The sequence below is a fragment of the Echiichthys vipera genome, assembly GCF_963691815.1.
Source record: "Echiichthys vipera genome assembly, chromosome: 13".
NCBI lineage: Eukaryota > Metazoa > Chordata > Actinopteri > Perciformes > Trachinidae > Echiichthys > Echiichthys vipera.
In genome coordinates, this window is record NC_139838.1 from 9,759,276 (window position 1) to 9,776,840 (window position 17,565).

The window sequence follows — 17,565 nt, forward strand, 5'->3', positions numbered from 1 at the left end:
CCTACTACTCGCACAGGCTAAAGACAACCAGGACAAGCACCGCCAGACCAAAGCTCAGAGCACAATGCCCATATGTTTGGTATTCTGATTGGTCAGTAGCTCAGTCAATAGGGACTTGGACTGATCTACTGCCGCCCCAAGATCAAACATTACATAACATATAATATAGATGATTAATGTATACCTGAGAGTGTGTGTGTGTGTGTGTGTGTGTGTGTGTGTGTGTGTGTGTGTGTGTGTGTGTGTGTGTAAACAATAACAACTAAGAGTGAAATGTGAATTAATTGAGGCATGCTTTCTTTCTGTCAGCCAACACTGAGGGAGGATCTCAGTGTGGAATTCTGACATTTCAGTGTCACTCTACCTCCTTAGAGGTAGTTGGTAACTTATCATTAAATAAAACTACCAGGAACTTATTGCTAACTATTCATCACAAACTTGTCAGTGTCAGTTTTGACCAGGGATGCCACTAACATGTTAGCATACTTAGTAACCTACTCTAATCTGAATCCTTTGTTTCAGTAACCAGTAGGCTAGTCTAACGTGTTACTATTTCCAAATCAGTAGTCAGATTAAAGTCACTTATCTACGTCACTGTGTGTTACTGCGGTGACAGACCCACCTCTTCATTGTGTTTATTCTTGAGCTGAGTTGTATCTGCTCTGACAGGACACCTCCTCCAGTCACGTTAGCATCGTTCAAATGATTAAAGATAAACAATCTTTAGAATAATATTCCAATAGCAGCAGGATGTACCAAAAGTTTAAAAACGTTACATATTCTATTCAGTTCAGTTTGGCTCTGGTAAAGACAGGAAAACTTGAAAACAGATGATGATGATAAATCCATATCTTTTCTAAAACCATATAGCCCAGGTTGTCATTCAACCTGAACTGTGGCATTTTCCTTTTCAAACTCTTCCCCAAATCTTGTGAAAGTCAGATGGTGTAAGGAGGAGGCCTTAGTTTGGGTGAAGTGTCTGATACCAGTTTATCACAGCTGGTTTTATGGATCTTCTTGATCTCGCTACTTTGATCAGAGGAAAGAAACTTTTTTAGTTTCAGAAATCTGATCACTTTAAATCTGAAGTGATAAACCCCTGAAAATACTAATAGCCAGCCTGGTCTCACTAAAAGGCGTGTGAATGACACGCTATTTCTCTTAAGCCATCTCGCGTATAATTACAACGCATGTCATGTTTTTTGCGTGTCATTTCACGCCATGTAGTCTCAATTGACTTGTATTGTGCAGAGATGGCGTTGTCATTTCACACACAAATGTCATTGAGGGAAAACCCACGTGTTCGTATTTCTCCGCTACTTTCCGGAGAAATACGAAGTGGTGGAGCTTTCTGTCAGAGGGTTGTTTTTAAATCAATATTTCATGTGAAGGATGGCTGAAATAACGGCCGTGAAATGCCCAAACCCTAACCCTAACCCTTACCCTAACCCTAACCCTAACCCTGGGGAACAACGGGCGTTAAATGACACGCGAAAAGCTTAATATGCGTAGACATGCACGCGAAAAGTCATGCAAGAAAAGTGGCGTGCTATTTATACGCCCTCCCATGAGACCACGTTGTAATAGCTATGAAGCTGATTGATTATTGTTGTAGGCTATTTATATATAAAACTAATATACAAACAGAATTGTTAGAACAAATAATTTATGAATTTAGAGGAGTTATGCATTAATCCTATATTGACAAAAAAAAACTTACCTGACTGCGTACTCCAGATCAGGATGTGCTAAGCCTTTAGCATTAAGGCTTGAACAGGGAGAAAAGGCTAGCCTGGCTCTGTATAAACAAAACAAATGCTGTATGTCAACTCTAAAGCTGACTGTAAAGCATTGTAGTCGACAAGTAGTTTGGAGGGGAGATATATGCCGGACTGCTTCATGACCATGGAGTCCTGTATTTAGCTTCAACCAGCAGAGGCTCCAGGAAGTCACAGGTCCCAGCCGAGCAAAAGTCAGGACAACCCTGACTCAAGCGGAAAACCTCCATGCTCCTTCAACAGTTGTATGACAAGAGACAAGAGGGAAAGGGAGAGAAACTGCAGGGAGATAACAGAAAGAACAGAGCTGAGCACAAAGACACGTACATTGCTAGCTTACAGCTAGTCTGGCTCAGCACATATATAGTGCTAGGAAGGGATAAGGCCTTACATCCATCTTTGCCTCTGCCCCTGCTCTCCTTCTCTTATCTGCATCTTACCATTCTCAAAACCCCTTTGCTACGGAAAAACAACAACCTCCAAGGGGGTCATCCCTATGTTCCCGGGGTCCTATAGGGCATAGGACCATTTTTGGGAAAACCTCCAAGCTAGAAACCTAGGCTACATTCATTGTGAATGTACCTGGAAAAAGGCCAGACTCTGTCTCACCGGTCAGACTGAATGAAAACGGAATGTCAGATTTATATATATAATATATAATACCGTAGGGTGAAAAATTAGCTTCCTTTAGTTTTCTGAAGTCACTTACTTTTTATGTGTCCTGTTTTGTTACCTTTGGATAGAGCCATGCTAGCTGCCTATCGCTCTTTCCAGTCTTTGTGCTAAGCTATGCTAACTTTCTCTGTCCAATATTTTGTTTTTATTCCTAGACTGCAAAGCAAGAAAGAATTTGACTGATGTATTGTTTTTTTTTTAAATCTCTGTATACTGAATAGGAAAAACATTCAGGCAAAGATAGTTTTTATTCATTAAATAGGTCAGATTATTGAATGTGCAGGAAGACTCTGGATTTAAGAGCTTCCTTTACCAGGTTTGACCTCTGGTGTTGTAAAAAGTAATACACTTTATTGTGTCAATACAAATATACCAAAAAAGCTAGCTACCAACTAGTTTAAAATGGGTGTCGGACATTCACTTTGCTGAAAATACACCTCATGTTTTTCTGCTTTTATCCATTCTGAATCACTTGACCTTGATGCCAAAAAACTCTCTTTAAGTCTTTAGCCCTCATTTACATTTAAGTGTGTGTGTGCCTACGGTAACTGTCCCCTTTCTGACTGAGAGGAGACTTTTTCCTGGCTGTATCAGTGAGCATGCTTTCATCAAACTTACAAAGAGTGAGACAAAGAATTGGAGCTCCCTTTGCGGAGAGACTGTTAAATAATGCAGGTGGTTAAGTAAGCTTGTCGGGACGAATTGTAAAAAAGCCCCTGCTTCACTGAGTCAGAGCCTGTTAGAGAGAGGAAGGGGGGGAAACTGCGTGACTTTCAGCCCTCCAGAGTCCTGTTCACAGAAACGGCTCGAATACAGAACATGGCAGCCAACATATGTGTGTGTGTGTGTGTGTGGGGTGGGGGGGGGGGGGGGGGGGCAGATGTGATGATGAAACCAGACACACTGAAGACCCCTGCCATAATCTTTTAGTTGGTGGTTTATAGGTCAGTCTGACACGAAGATCCTTTTTTAGATTGTCCTCCTCATGACATCTTTATTGGGTTACTGTCACTTAGAATGTAGGCAGAATTAGACATGTTATAACATCATAATCTGGCAATGGAGAATACAAATCACCGATTTAGCTTAGAGATGAAGATGTGACCAGCATCCGACTCAAATATCAGTTGTCTCAACTGCACTCATTGAGTAGTACAGGGCTGCCCCCTGCTGCTGGTAGAACTAAACTGCACCCTCATGTCTTTAGGAGTACTTTGTCAGTCAGTCATTCCATACAGAAGGGACCAAATACACAGATGGATTTTTCGGTGGAGATGATGGAAACACTCACAGGGATCCAAACACATGCATCGAATAGCAGGTGGTCTGCCTTTATGAATCATTTGGGAAGATTACTGTAGTAAAAAAAAATACTTAATGTATGATGTGAGAGGCCCACTCCACCCCAGTTTGATGCACTGATTCGCAAAATCTGAATCCTCACCAATAGCCATGTAATAATTCCAACAACAGACATTATATTATAGCACTCTTGCATCGGCTTCCTCTATTTCTAATTAATTCATATTTTATTTGTATTACTAGATTACAAAGCTCTGAATGGTTTAGAACAGGCATCTCCAATCCTGCTCCTGGAGGGCCGCTGTCCTGCATGTTTTAGGTTTCTCCCTGCTGAAACACACACATGTCTAATGATTACCAAACCTGTGACAAGCTTTAGCTGCTTGCTAACAAGCAAAGCATTAGAATCAGGTGTGTTTCAGCAGGAAGAAACCTAAAACATGCAGGACAGCGGCCCTCCAGGTGCAGGATTGGAAAAGCCTGATTTAGAAGAGCCATACTTAGTGGCCTTAGGTCATCCGAACCCACAGCATTGAAACATATGACAAGAAAGATAAGAATGGAAGAAGCCCTTTTTTAAGACCCAATATCGTCCCCCTCTTAAAAGAATGGCCTATGTTAATTGTAAAAGAGGTTGAGGTGCTATATAAATATGGTCATCAAAAAGCTTAATCCAGAGAAATGCATGTTGTGATGTCACAAAGTGGCGCTACAGTGCTGTAACGGTCATTCCCTGGCTACATCAGACTGACAGTTTGAGAAAAATGATGTGTTGTTTTTTTTAACATTAAAGCATGTGAAACGTCTTCTAGTAAAAACCCAACACACAAGTAGGATCCTGAAAATGGGCAGAATATAGGAGCTTTAAAAGCTTTGTTCAAAGTTCATTCTTGATCTTGGTGATAATCCAGAGCTCCACAACAGCTTGTGGTAAAAATGTCGATGAACTTTGAACCTCAACTCCAACAATGTGTTCCCCATACTGCATACATTCGATATATGAATTTAGAAACTCCATTTTTATTATTAATAAACACTGAAAAAATATATATGCACTTGTTTTCAAATATTATAACATTTTAAACAATATACCAAAAGAGTCGATTCATTCTTCATGAACATATTTTTATTCTGTATAATGCTGGTAGATTAAAATGTACAAGAAATGGCCACAGTGGAATCTGATAACCTTGAACGCATCTGGGCTTCTGTTTAACGCGGTGGAAAAGTACCGCTGCATGGAACATGTCCACTGCTTCCAAGGGTTCATATAAATACGATTAGCTTGATTTTTAGATTTTAGTCATAAAACATTCTTCAGTTTACATCCACAGTGATGGAAGGCCATATCCTGACATTAACTACATCCACCGAAACGGAATAGTGTGGCCGATTGTCCTGCTGTTATTAAGGCTGGCCTGTTGATACAGTCTGTACATCAATCTGAATTAAATTCTACTCTTCATCCATAGAAAAATAATTACAAATCTATAAATTATAACTAAACACATATACAAAACACTGATTATGATGCCAAACTACAATACAACAATGGAACCAAACAACAAAGGGATGACATATGATGACTTGGACATAAGTATGCAAGGATCTTTGCAGTGTTATGACAGGACAGACGCAGGAACGTTAAATGGAAGATATTATTGCTTTGGTGTGCAGGGGCAGCAGCCTGAGCTGTTTCCACAGAGAAGGGGAGAATTGTCCATGTGAAGAGTGCAACAACAAGGTGAGGAGGCCAAACTTTATATCACAACTCTACACTTTTTTCCCTTATGGACTTATACCGTAGCCTCTTTTTAAATATAGTGATGCCTTGTTAACTCAGCTGAACACATAAAGACGCCCTCCTCCCCTCAGTTGTCGTCTCTCTCTATGATGTGCTGTAGCGGTCAGAAGCCGAAGATATCGTCCCCGAACACACTGGGAGCGTTTCCGTTGGTGGTGTCCCAGTCTGGTTCAGTGAGCCAGTCTTGGGGTGTCACCCCAATGTCCAGGACCTGGGGGTTAGTACGCGACACTGCCAGTCTGAGGAGACAGATGAGAGAAAAAGATGAATAGAATAGACAAGGAAGAAGGATAAGGTTGGCGTTATTCTATTTTTGCTCTATTTATTAACAAATCCCATTAATAGACCCAAACCAAAAAGGGTTAGTTCATCATCAAATACACAGCATTACCAAACATGACTCAAACTGGAGTAAATAGCGCATTTTCTGTGACTATTTTTACAAAATAAAAAATGTTGCACACTGAGCAATAGCTATATCTTCCATGGAAAATCACACCTAGAAAAGGTGTGATTACGTTATATTGCACAGAAACCAAAAGGGACATTTTTGCCACATGAGGGCTCTTAATGAACATGTCTGGGAGTCTATTCATAATGATGAGGTCTTACCATTACCTACTTCTTCCCTTACCCCTCTTCTTTTTCAAATTAGGCCTAATGTCACTTAGCCAGCTTAGTCACCTTAGCCGCTCCTTACTTCCTCCCTTCAAAGTTTTGGCAGCTCAGCCTCCCAGGCACGTTTGTGTAACTAAAGCCCCAATCTCTTCTAATTAAGATCTCTCGGTTTGGCCGCAAATGCCTTTTCTCGCTGGGATAATGAAACAGGCAAAGTCCGGGTGGAGGTCAGCAGGATTACTTCATTCAGACATTCAGTTCTCTCGAACCGTGGGATAAATTGTTTGATCTGTGACTAGGCTCGAGTGACCCACTGCTCCACTTTCACACCAGTGACAACAAACAGGATAATTGCACAACAAAGCCCTTGGTGTGCAGTGGAGTCACATCATCCCACTGATTTAGTCCATTTATTGAAGACAAACACAGACTATACAGAGGGTTATTAGGTGATATGAGATGGGAAGGGAAAATTACTTTTTTCATCTTGACAGAAACGGAATCAGCTTTCTTTTCTGAGCCCAGTCCACAATTTTTGCATCAGGGAGGGAATAAGTGACACTATTGACAACATTACTGAGCTTGGAACCGTTGTATTGGGTTTGGCAGGGAATGAATGGAATGGGTTACAGTTAGGTTAGTAAGTAGGACTACTACACTAAGTAAGGCTTGTAAGAGCTGACAGTGGTACTTAACTTTACCTGAACATGAACCATAGCTACCCAGAGCACAGCTGGAGACACAAACACACAATAGATTGAGGACAATTCAAAAGGATTTCTCACTGATTGTATAGTTTGGCTTGAGATTATCCCTTCATTCCATCATCTTCTATATAATCAGAGACTGGAGGATTTGTATTCGGCAGTACACAGAAATCATCAGTAAGTGGCGCTGTAAAGCCGAGCACTATGAGAGTGGACAGTACAGTATACCAAAGGATTTGACAAGGCACAGTTTGGGGATGGGTGTTTTAATCAACTAGGATTCATTTCACTTAATAATAAAACCATTAAGACAAATATCTCACCTGGAAAAGGCTTCGTCCAAACCATCTGCTATTTCCTGGAAAGGAGAAGACATATCTTGGCTTAATATTCACCCAGTGGACATTATATACACATGTGGGGATTGCAAACAAGGTGTTTCATAGAACTACACTTCAGACTTTATGTAACACCTATTTAATACTCAATCAAAGAAATCTCATGCTTTTCTCAACCATTTAAACCTGATTTGAGATATTATATTATATTTCAAGACGAGAGATACAAGGGCTTCACTTGTCCACAGGTGCGACATAGAGCCAGAGGAGAAAAGGATCTTACCCAGGCAGAGTTATTGTTGGTCTCAGAGGGCCTGTGATTATCCAGCTGATCCTCCTCTACATTCCCATTGGTCTCCACAACCACATTCACACCGTCCTCAAAGTCCAATAGGTTGTCTGTGGCAACATCTACTTGGAATTGAGGGAGCGACAACCCATTAGTTGTTGTAGCGGTTGTATTATACACATGTAACCTGTGTTTACTGAATGTAAAATACATGTGAAAGGGACTAAACACAACATTTGTATACATATATACACACATTTCTAGATTGTAAAGAGGTAAGATGGAGAAGTTGGCACATTTCACTGCTATTTTTGATGATTGTGTGTAACTTATTGTGTGTGGTTATTCACTATGAAGTGTGCTTTTAAATCTTCTTTTAATCAAGTCCTTTTTAACCCCACCAAACCAGGTCATTTAAAAGAATTTGAAAAATATTATGCATTATAAAAATATACAATTGTCAATTTCAGGATGTATTAGACTCAACTTGTTAGGCTAAGTTTCAAAATGTAAGAGCTCAAATCATTGCTCATCTGCAAAAGAATTAAAGCTCCCATATTGTGCTAATTTTCAGGTTCATACTTTGGGTTTTTTGGGTTTCCACTAGAACATGTTTACATGCTATTATTTCTCTCATACTGTTTGTTTGAATATACCTGTATTCACCCTCTCTTCACCTTCACCTCCCCTCTCTTTAAGAACCCCTCCTGGTCAGTCTGCTCTGATTAATCAGTGTTTCTGGGTTAAGTTTCTGCACCGTCATTTCAGCCGAGGAATGACTGTAGCAGCATTGTAGCTGCACTTTCTACCTCTATATATTATAGTTGTGACATCACAACCGTACAGAAGTCCTGACGGCTCGTTTAAAGGCACAGTTTCTGAATACGGGCTGTGCGCATTTCTCTGTGGATTGAGTGTTTTGATACTTTTGCAGTATTTATATAGCACCTCAACCTGCTTTGTAATAAAAAAAAGACCTGGAAATCTCACTTTTTACATTTTGGGACCTTTAAAGAAATGAAGAAAGAAACACTTTATGTGACTAAGATTTTGGCTAACTTAAACAGTGTTTTTACCTGTCCCTTTCAGGCTCCCCAGGCTGTTCGATCTCTCTGAATGGGAACTGCTGCTGGCCTCTCCAGCTGAACCAGACTTCACTCTTTTCCCTTTCTCTAGGATAGAGAGGAGATATTACACAAGTAGGACAAACCGTGTTAATTGCAACCTTACATCAGATATCAATGTCCTTGGAACATCAAGGCTGATTCAGTACAAACACAAACGGTATCGGACGTTGATAACAACTCCTCCTTTGACAGTGCTTGTGTGTGTGAGTGTGTGTTTGTGTGGCAAGAGTGTGTGTCATTTTCCAGAACTTGAAGGGTGGCGAGTGTCGTGCCTTACCTTCTTTGGTCACTTGCCAGAGTTCAAAAGCTACTGTGAAGGCCTGGGCTACTGTCAAAGCCACCGCCTGAGCCTGGAGAACAGGAGAAAAATACACTTTGTTACCGACAGTTGCCAGGAAAGAGTGCATTAGTGTTGACCAACCCAACTGACTCTCATTTAAGCATAAGCATGATATTTGATATACACTTATATCATGTCAAGATACATTTTGGAGACATTTGATGTTGTGGATAGCTGTTATAGCAGAGGACAGAAAGAGGTCATCACTGCTGTCTCCATAACCAGGATAAGAGAGACACAAGTATCAAGGAAGTAGAATACTATCGTGTTATTCTGGGAGAGAAAGGGATGTGTGTGGAAGCAAGTAAAATGAGAGGAAAAGTGCCCTTCTGTTTTTCAACATACAGGAAAATGACAGATGGTCTGGGGAGCAAGACTTCTTTGGTTTCCTCTTAAGAATAGATGATGAAAAAGGAGAGCTATGGTGTTGGAGAGGCAACGAAGCACAGTTGCAGGAGAAATGATGTCTACTTCAAAAAGTGTTTGGATGTTACAAAGCTGTACTAGATAACCCACCCAATCATGAAGAGAGATTTACTCCCTTTCAGACTACAGGGGGAAAAAAAAAGCTACACTCAATCTCTTGGGAGTTAGAAATTCAAAACAAACTGACGCAGACCAAGTAAAACATATCACTGCACTGGAATTTATTTATCTTCATCTTAAATTAAACAGAAAAACACAGATACTGTAGTCAAACAACTCACCACTTTCCTCTTAGAGCAGAGATAGGCGTGACACTCCAGGGTCCCATTCAGGGTGTTTTGAGCGATGTAAGCAAACACTTTATCATGCAGTTTGTCCACTGTGCAGTAGGATATTCTGCAGGCCAGAGGTGACAGGTTAGAGAAACAACATACCAACAAGTCAAGGAGAGTTCACACGGTGTAGGCAACATGCCACTAGAATTACGTGGTAATGGTCTTGTTAGGTTGTGACGTTGCATTAAGCGGCGTCAGAAGTGCGACAACACCGTTAATTGGACCTTTATCTGAAGAACCGGTGGTGCAATTAACACACCTGTATATGGAGACATTTTCCAGGAGTTTGTTGGTCAAGCTGTCGTGCAGGACGATTCCCTGAGGGGAAACCTTGAGAGCAACCTTTAGAGGCTTCTTCCCACTGGCTTTAGCCTGTTACAGAAAGAATGATTAAAAGAGCGCACTAGTGTGTTGAACTAAGGGACTGGGTACAGGTACATACAGAGGCTTTAAAATCATTTTGACACTCAATCTACAATATTTGTTTGCGGTATTTTTTTCCATTTTATTTAAAAATGACAAAAGTGCAATAGAAACAGATTTGGCCAATACATTATGCAGCATGGGACTTGAATTCTCCGCTTCACTGTAGATGAGAAACTGCAGCCGACTAAAACATGAGATCTGTGTGGACCGATGAGGAGTAAAGCTCTTTTAATCATGTCATCTCATTGGGTCTTGTTGCTTGGCAATGGTTTGATGGCACCTGACTGAAAAATTAGCTCCAACTGTTTCGCGATGCATCCAACTTCTAATGTTCACATAAATAGTAATGGGTGGAGACTTGCATTCATTCTTCTTTGCCAATTGTTTTTGAATGAAACCAATTAACCTAATTTTAAGGCCAGGCAAAACCAGTTTTCATGCACTGGTAAATTTTGAGCTTTTATGGGATTTTTGCATCCCTGACATGTCTTCTTTCAGACCAGTTATTTAAAATGTTTACCCTATTCAACCACAATGTCTCCCTTCAGGTTTTACTTTATGTAAAAAAAATTAAAAAAAAGATCTTGGAAAATTCTTCAATTCCACTAGGTGAGCTTTCAAATTTGACAGGATAGAAGCTGTTCCAGAAAATGATTGATTTTGAAAAGTAACAGTGTAACAGACAATGTTTTTGGCAAGATATCCAAGCATTTACATTACTTTTACAAGAAAAGAGTAACTAAGGACGCAGTGATCCTGTGAACTGTGTGACATTCTGAATAACATCGTGGCTCCAGCTCTCACCGTGGCCACAATCCTCTTTACTGCGGCAGCTGACAGGTCCTCTCCCTTGGGCTGGTCCACTAGTGTCATGCCCAGGTGACGGAGATTAAAGGTCATGCCCTCGACGATGGTCTCCCGTGTGTCGGTCCAGTTCTCCGGGAGCTCTACAGAGAAAAACACATATTCAGAGAAAAGCGGGTCAATAAATTGATGTGTTGCATGACATCAAATATTTGTTGGTTACAGTTACACATAAGCTATTACTGCCCTGCTCTCCCCTTCCACTTCATGTTCCAGAATAAATAACGTTAATCGTGAGAACATTCAAAGAGCTTGAGCAAAACACAAAATCAGAGGAAATGTAAACAGATGATGTTGAACTTCAAGTTGAGACGTTTCGTCTGCTCGCTCCTTGAAGTGAAAAGGCAACAGGGTATCTAGGTCGGAGGTCCTATCGATGTGAAGTAAATAACTCCAAAACAACTTAAAGGACTCAACACTAAAAAGGCAAGGAGTTAGGAGCAAGTTCTCATGGACTGTGGTAGACTCTGATATGAGGAAAGGGTGGTTTTCTGTTTTCTGAAAGTAACGCAGCAGATCTATCTCAAACTAGGCCATTGATCTCCCTCTCTACTTTTGTGTTCAAAGAATTGAAAAGTCAGCTCGCTGATATGTTCACTGCAGAAAAAAAAGAGAGAGAAGCGTAAAAACTGTAGCTGGTGAAGGAACAGCTGCTATCTCCATGCGTTTTCTTATCAGGTTTTGTGTGGTGCCGGCCGGCCCTGACCCTCTGGCTTTGTTTACGGAGATTTCCTCAGAGAAAGAAGGGAGGGGAGAGGGGTTATGGAAGGCATGAGCAGAAAAACATCCCCATTACCTAGAAATCCATCCTCCTAGCATTTACCTCCTCTGGGAAGTGGTGCATACCACATACTCGTGCAGACACATGCTCTCACACACACATTATAAAAAGAAAGAGGACTACAGATGAAAGAAGATTATTCTAATTTCCAGGCTCATACTTGTATTTTTAGTTTCTACTAGAACATGTTTACATTCTTTAATGTTCAAAAGATACATTATTTTTCTAATAGTGTGTCTGAATATACCTGTATTTACCCTCTGTCTGTGTCTCTCTCTTTATTTTACAAAACCTTTAAAAACGGTTTTGTGATGTCATGTTAGTTAAATTAAACTTAACGTAAACAACATTTGAAGTTCTTCTGCCCCCATGCCACCTTGACAGTTGTAAAGTTACAAATTTACAAGAGTCGAGGGGTGGAACCAGAAATTGTTTGCAACAATCTGCAATGTTTTAAGTTCAGACTGTAATGTCTGCATGTTGACAGTAAGTGCTGATGTGACAAAGCACTTGTTACAGTGAAAGAGATTACTCATGCCCATTGTTGAGTTGACATTTCCTGCCAACACCACAAAGCGACAAAACAAGATTTCATATATTACAGATTTTTGAAAAAAGGCCACCGACATTTTTTGACCCTAAAGCTTTTGTTTTTAAAATTGGACCATCATCCAAAAAATAAAAAAATATTCAATGTCAATGCCTCTGGAACAGCACCAAACATCATGGGAAAACAAAACGGACCATTTAAAGCCAAAAGAACAGCATTCTTTTAACAGGGAAACAGACAGAAGCAGGTCTCCTGGCAGGTTCTACAGACTGCTCAGTAAAATCCTCTCACACCATTCTGGACTAACTGTAGGCTGTCAGGTCAAAACCATCATAATGGAGGAGGACAGCACTCAGTGAGCCTGAGAAAAGGGTAAGAGTGCAGGTACAGTACCAGGCACCGCTCAGCTGGAGAATGTGGAGGGCTTTGTGATCAAAGGTCAGCGCCACCTGAAAGGAAACAGCTGTGCGCACGTGTGAACTGAGACCACATAAAGCCTGACCCTTATGTAGATACAAGTTGAGCTCACCATCTGTTGGTGTTAGGAGATTGTTTGCTGGGTGTGGAAAAAAGGGACTTGGATGAGAGTGAGAGAAGGACAGAAAGAAGGGAAGAAGACAGATAAAACAGTCCTCAACTCTTTAGTCATTTAATATCCAGTTTAAGTATCAAAGCAGGAGCCTCTGTTGAACACTGTGACGACAAACGTGCCGATCCAAAAAGGGTCCAACTGACAGGCAATTCACGTCCTGGCTGATTTGTGTGTCTACACCAAACACTGAATCACTGTGGAAACCACCAACTGTGGCCCTACAACTTAGTTGTAGTTGTTAAAAATAACGTGTTTTTTTTCTTAAACAACTTCTGTCACTATGTAACTTTTCTTTCAACTCCACTGATCTACATGCACACAGCAACAGAATCGAGTTTCAAGAAATCCAAATTGATCACAGTCACATGGGTATCTACTGATGCAGAGAGAAATAAAGTGATAACGTGCTGGACTGGAAGTCGCTGCAGCAGTGCAGCTGCAAAGTTAAACAAACATTTCAGAGGCATTTAGCCTCAAGTTCACTCATCAGGCTGTAATGATCATGGGCCAAATAAACAGAGCAGGATTCAAAGAGGACAAACTTCCATAACTATTACAATGCAAAACAGATTATTCTTACCAAGTCACTTAACTTAGCAGCAACTAGAAGGTTGTTAAATGGGAAAATCTGTCAATCGGATGAGAGTTTTACTTTTTAGTTACTTCCTTCTCATAGCCTCTAGAGAACAGATGCATTTGTCATTTCTGGTTGGACGTCATTTCTGCCAACAAAACCCCAACTCTAATGATTTTCCATTTTCTGTCATATTATGGCAGCTGCAGAGCCAATGTGTTTGTATAATTTAGTTTTAAGAGGACCCGCTCAACATGAAGGAAACTATAAGTAGACCTATACATACTGTGCATTTCAATACCACAAGTATTCCCTCAAATACTACATGGGGTCTGGGACCCCTTGATTGACACTTGAGACCCCCTGAAAGCCTATACAGCTTCAAGTTTTTGGGTGTCTCTGGAAAAATATTGTCACTTGCAATTGTCCCTAAAAAAAATTCCAAAGCTTACTATGTCCGGCAGTATTCATTATTCAAGCGACAAAACATTTACTCTCACAATATTGCAGCGTTTCCTCTCATATTTTCACTGAATACCCTGATGTTTTTGATAAGGCCTTCTTGATGGGTGGCACTGTTACAAATGGTCCACAATGCAAGATTTGTGTAGTTTTTGAAAACCTAACTTTGCCCTGTACAACCTTACTCTGCTTTGACATCATTGTTACACTCAACTAAAAATCAGGTCGGGAAAATCTATCAAACAGAGAGTAAAGTTCATTACTTGCTAACTTTGGATTCACCTCTAGAAAGATGAGTCAGTATAACAACAAAAACGTAGCGTAGCGTAGCTGGTGGTGGCTATGGGCAGGGGGGCTTTCATCACTTCTAACCCAAAAACAATGTTGAGTCTGAATAATCTATTCTAGCCAGATACCACCTGCTGTATCTGCGACCGGTGCCTCATTGCCAGTAAGGTTATTGATTTTCAATAGCTGTGATGCAGGCAAAGTTACATTTAACTGGTTCTTGCAGCTATTAAAAAGCAAATCTTACCATTCTGGTTCAATAGAAGGGAAAAAATCCTCATCAAACTAGAAGAGCTCACTTGAGCAAGTGCCACGCTTTGGTGAAATAACTTCATAAATCGGGTAAAATATGCCAAACTGACCATGACTGTGTTGACATAATCCCATGCTTCCATTTGAGAAGGTCCCTAGAAAAGGCTCTTTGCTGCAGACAAGCACCCTCTGGCTGGTCCTCGACACTGGCAGTGTGCCGGTGTGGGTCGTCTAGGGCGACCAAACCAGGGCAATAAGAGCTGAGAAGTGGATAAGGAGCAGGGGAGGCCTTTCCCATCTACAAATGGGGCAGTCCCCATACGCTTGAAAAGGTTTCTCCTCAATGCAGACACACAGTACACATATCTGCACTCACAGTATGCAGATATGTGAAGTTGAGTGGCAACGGCTACAGGGACTCATTAATAGCGATATCTGTGTGAAATGCTGGTCCTCAGGTGGTACTTCCCTGTTGGTTTCCTGTCCGATCAGTTAACTGCATTCACCTGATATCCTATGTGCAATTAAGTCCCTAAAAAGATATAAATGTAGGCTGATCCATACTTGGTCCCACAGGCCAAAGTCAAGCCTGGAAGTCGGGCATGGGCAATATGGGTCAATGCTGGTGAGGAATGTGTGCCCTGCAGTCTAGGGAAGACCTGGTAATCTATACTACAAAACACTACTTCTAACAAGTGGGTCACTAGCTACGTTCACAGGAAGCTTTTAATTTCACTAGTAATCAGAGTCACAGTCCAATTAAAGTAAAAGTAACTCATCTAAAGCTAGTTTATCAGCTAATTTTACTGAGTTTACCGTAGTATTACAATACATAAAAGGAGTTCAGGCTGAACATTTAAAAGGCCTTTTCATTAAAAGCATTCTGTGGTGCTTCATAATAAAAAAGGATGTTGAAAAGCACACCACTGTACTTCTAACTGTTCATTGTTGAGCATTTAAGCGGGACACTTTATAAAACTTTTAATCAATGTCAATATCCATGTAACCGCGGGCACTGATAGCTGTGCAGAAGTAAATACATCAACGTCGCACCCTCATCCATTAACTCAGAAATACGCTGGCGAGATATAGGGCCGCATGTGTGTCTCAAATTCCTGAAGAATGGCTACTTCTCCAGTAGAGCTAAGGTTACATATAATAACAGGGGATATGTATGCAGTAGGCCTCATTCTGTATTTTCTAATCATCATATATTCTTTATAATGGCCTCTCTGATGGAATTTAAAATAGACCAGCTTGAACTCAAGCCAACAGGAGCCTTGCACTGACTGACTCGCAGCATTCCTGGCTTGTCCTCTTGGTTACATGCAGGGGAGCTTTCAGGCGCTCTAAGCCACCCAGTCATTCCCCCAGAACTTTACGGCCAGGATCAAGTGAGATTTAGCTTACAAAGTGGCCCTTGAGTCATACAATGGGCACCAGAGTGCCTTAAAGGAGTTTTGTGTTAATGTTGCAGTATGGGCAAGCTCCTGACCCGCTGAAGGGCCCTTGAGCAAGACACAAAATACACTGGAAGTTCTAGTAGTGACTCTGACCAGTGTGGATGGAAAGAGGGAGAGTGGGGTTGTCCACAAATCCACAATACTGCTGTAGTGAGTGTAGGCAAAAAACAAGGCAATGCAAGGCTTTTTTATGAAAACATGATAGGCCTACCATTGCGAGGGAGAGGATTTCCAATATCCGATTAAAAATAATCATGATATTTAGAGTTTCCCTTAAAGAAGGCTCTTTTTTTGTTCCTGTGGTCTACTTTGTTCTGCCCGGTTTCAAAATAAGATTGAGGCTATTTCCGGAGATTTCCTTAAACAGGATAAACCGCATTGCAAACAAACAGACTTACTCAATCTCCAGGGGATACAAAAAGTCACATACGGTGTTTTCAACAAAGCACAACCACTTACCAGAAAACAAGCGCTTCATAAAGTAGCATTTTCTGTAGTTTTACACTTTAGTAGTCGTGTCTACGCAAGTTAAAGAGGTGTCAAACTTAATCTTTGTAACTTTATTGCAACAGCCAAAAACAGCCAACATAATATAACATGACATACTACTTGCTACCTTTCGCTTTTTTAAAACTAAACACTAAACTTTGGTAAAGTCAACCCTCGTCATTGTGATGATTGAAATCACAACGGCACAGCGGTGCGCCAAAGTCAACTTTGGCACGGTGAAACTGGGAAATGTAGCCAACGGTAAAGGTTAGAAACCGTTTTTCTCCGTTTTCTCTCAAGTTATTTCTTACTTCTGTGTCTGCCGGCAGTCCAGGACTGTTTCGCCATACTTGGGCTCCGGATAATAGCTCTCCCAGCCGACTTAAGGGCATCCATGTCGGTGTTTTTAGAGAGCAAAGAGTCGGTGAAACGTGCTGCTGGTGAGTGCTCCAGGAGAAATGTTGTTGACCAGACTGCTGATGGAGAGGATGGACTTGTGCTGCCTTCCAGTGCTGTCAGAAATACCGCTATTTACGAGCTCAGCGCACGTGAACGAGCCCACCGGGGGAGTAATGATGCGTTCGTGTTAAATGGGACATTAGAAACCGTTAAGGCAAAGTGCAGGTGGTACGACAAAATACACACACAAGGAAATACCAGGGCAAATTCATTTTCAGATAATTATTCAGTCATTTCCTATTCGCGTGTATATGTATTATTATTATTATTATTGTGTAGCCATATTAGGCTACAATGTTGCTCAGAAAGTAGCATCTTCATACCTATATGAGCAGGTGAGGCTGAGCAAACGTTTCTGCGATTCATATCTACTTAGTTGACATTTCAGACTGCAGTTTTTTCATTAAACATGCGCCATATTTGTTGAGATGTGACATTCATACAGCGGCAGTTACAGAAGTTTTATCACTTACTGATTCTAAGAAATTCTGATTTTGATTTGGTTTACGTTTCTATTTTCTTTCTGTGGCCTCCGGATTTCTATTTTTTTTTAAAGCAAAGCAAACAAACCTAAAGCAAATGAATGCAACTTTTCTGTGTATTTTCCTACAACGAGTTTGCTGTTT

At 40.8% G+C, this 17,565-nt stretch overlaps 1 protein-coding gene across 1 annotated transcript; it reads right to left on the bottom strand.

Annotated features, from left to right (window-relative positions):
• Positions 1 to 5,641: 5,641 nt before the first annotated feature.
• Positions 5,642 to 16,876, bottom strand: ldlrap1a (low density lipoprotein receptor adaptor protein 1a; the record flags this gene model as incomplete). Its single annotated transcript, XM_083925934.1, has 9 exons — positions 5,642 to 5,798; positions 7,208 to 7,242; positions 7,506 to 7,633; positions 8,588 to 8,683; positions 8,916 to 8,988; positions 9,686 to 9,800; positions 9,999 to 10,111; positions 10,970 to 11,112; positions 16,792 to 16,876. The coding sequence occupies 9 exons, from the start codon at positions 16,874 to 16,876 to the stop codon at positions 5,663 to 5,665; spliced, it is 924 nt and encodes a 307-aa protein (XP_083782060.1). The 3' UTR covers positions 5,642 to 5,662.
• Between the last annotated feature and the right edge of the window lie 689 nt (positions 16,877 to 17,565).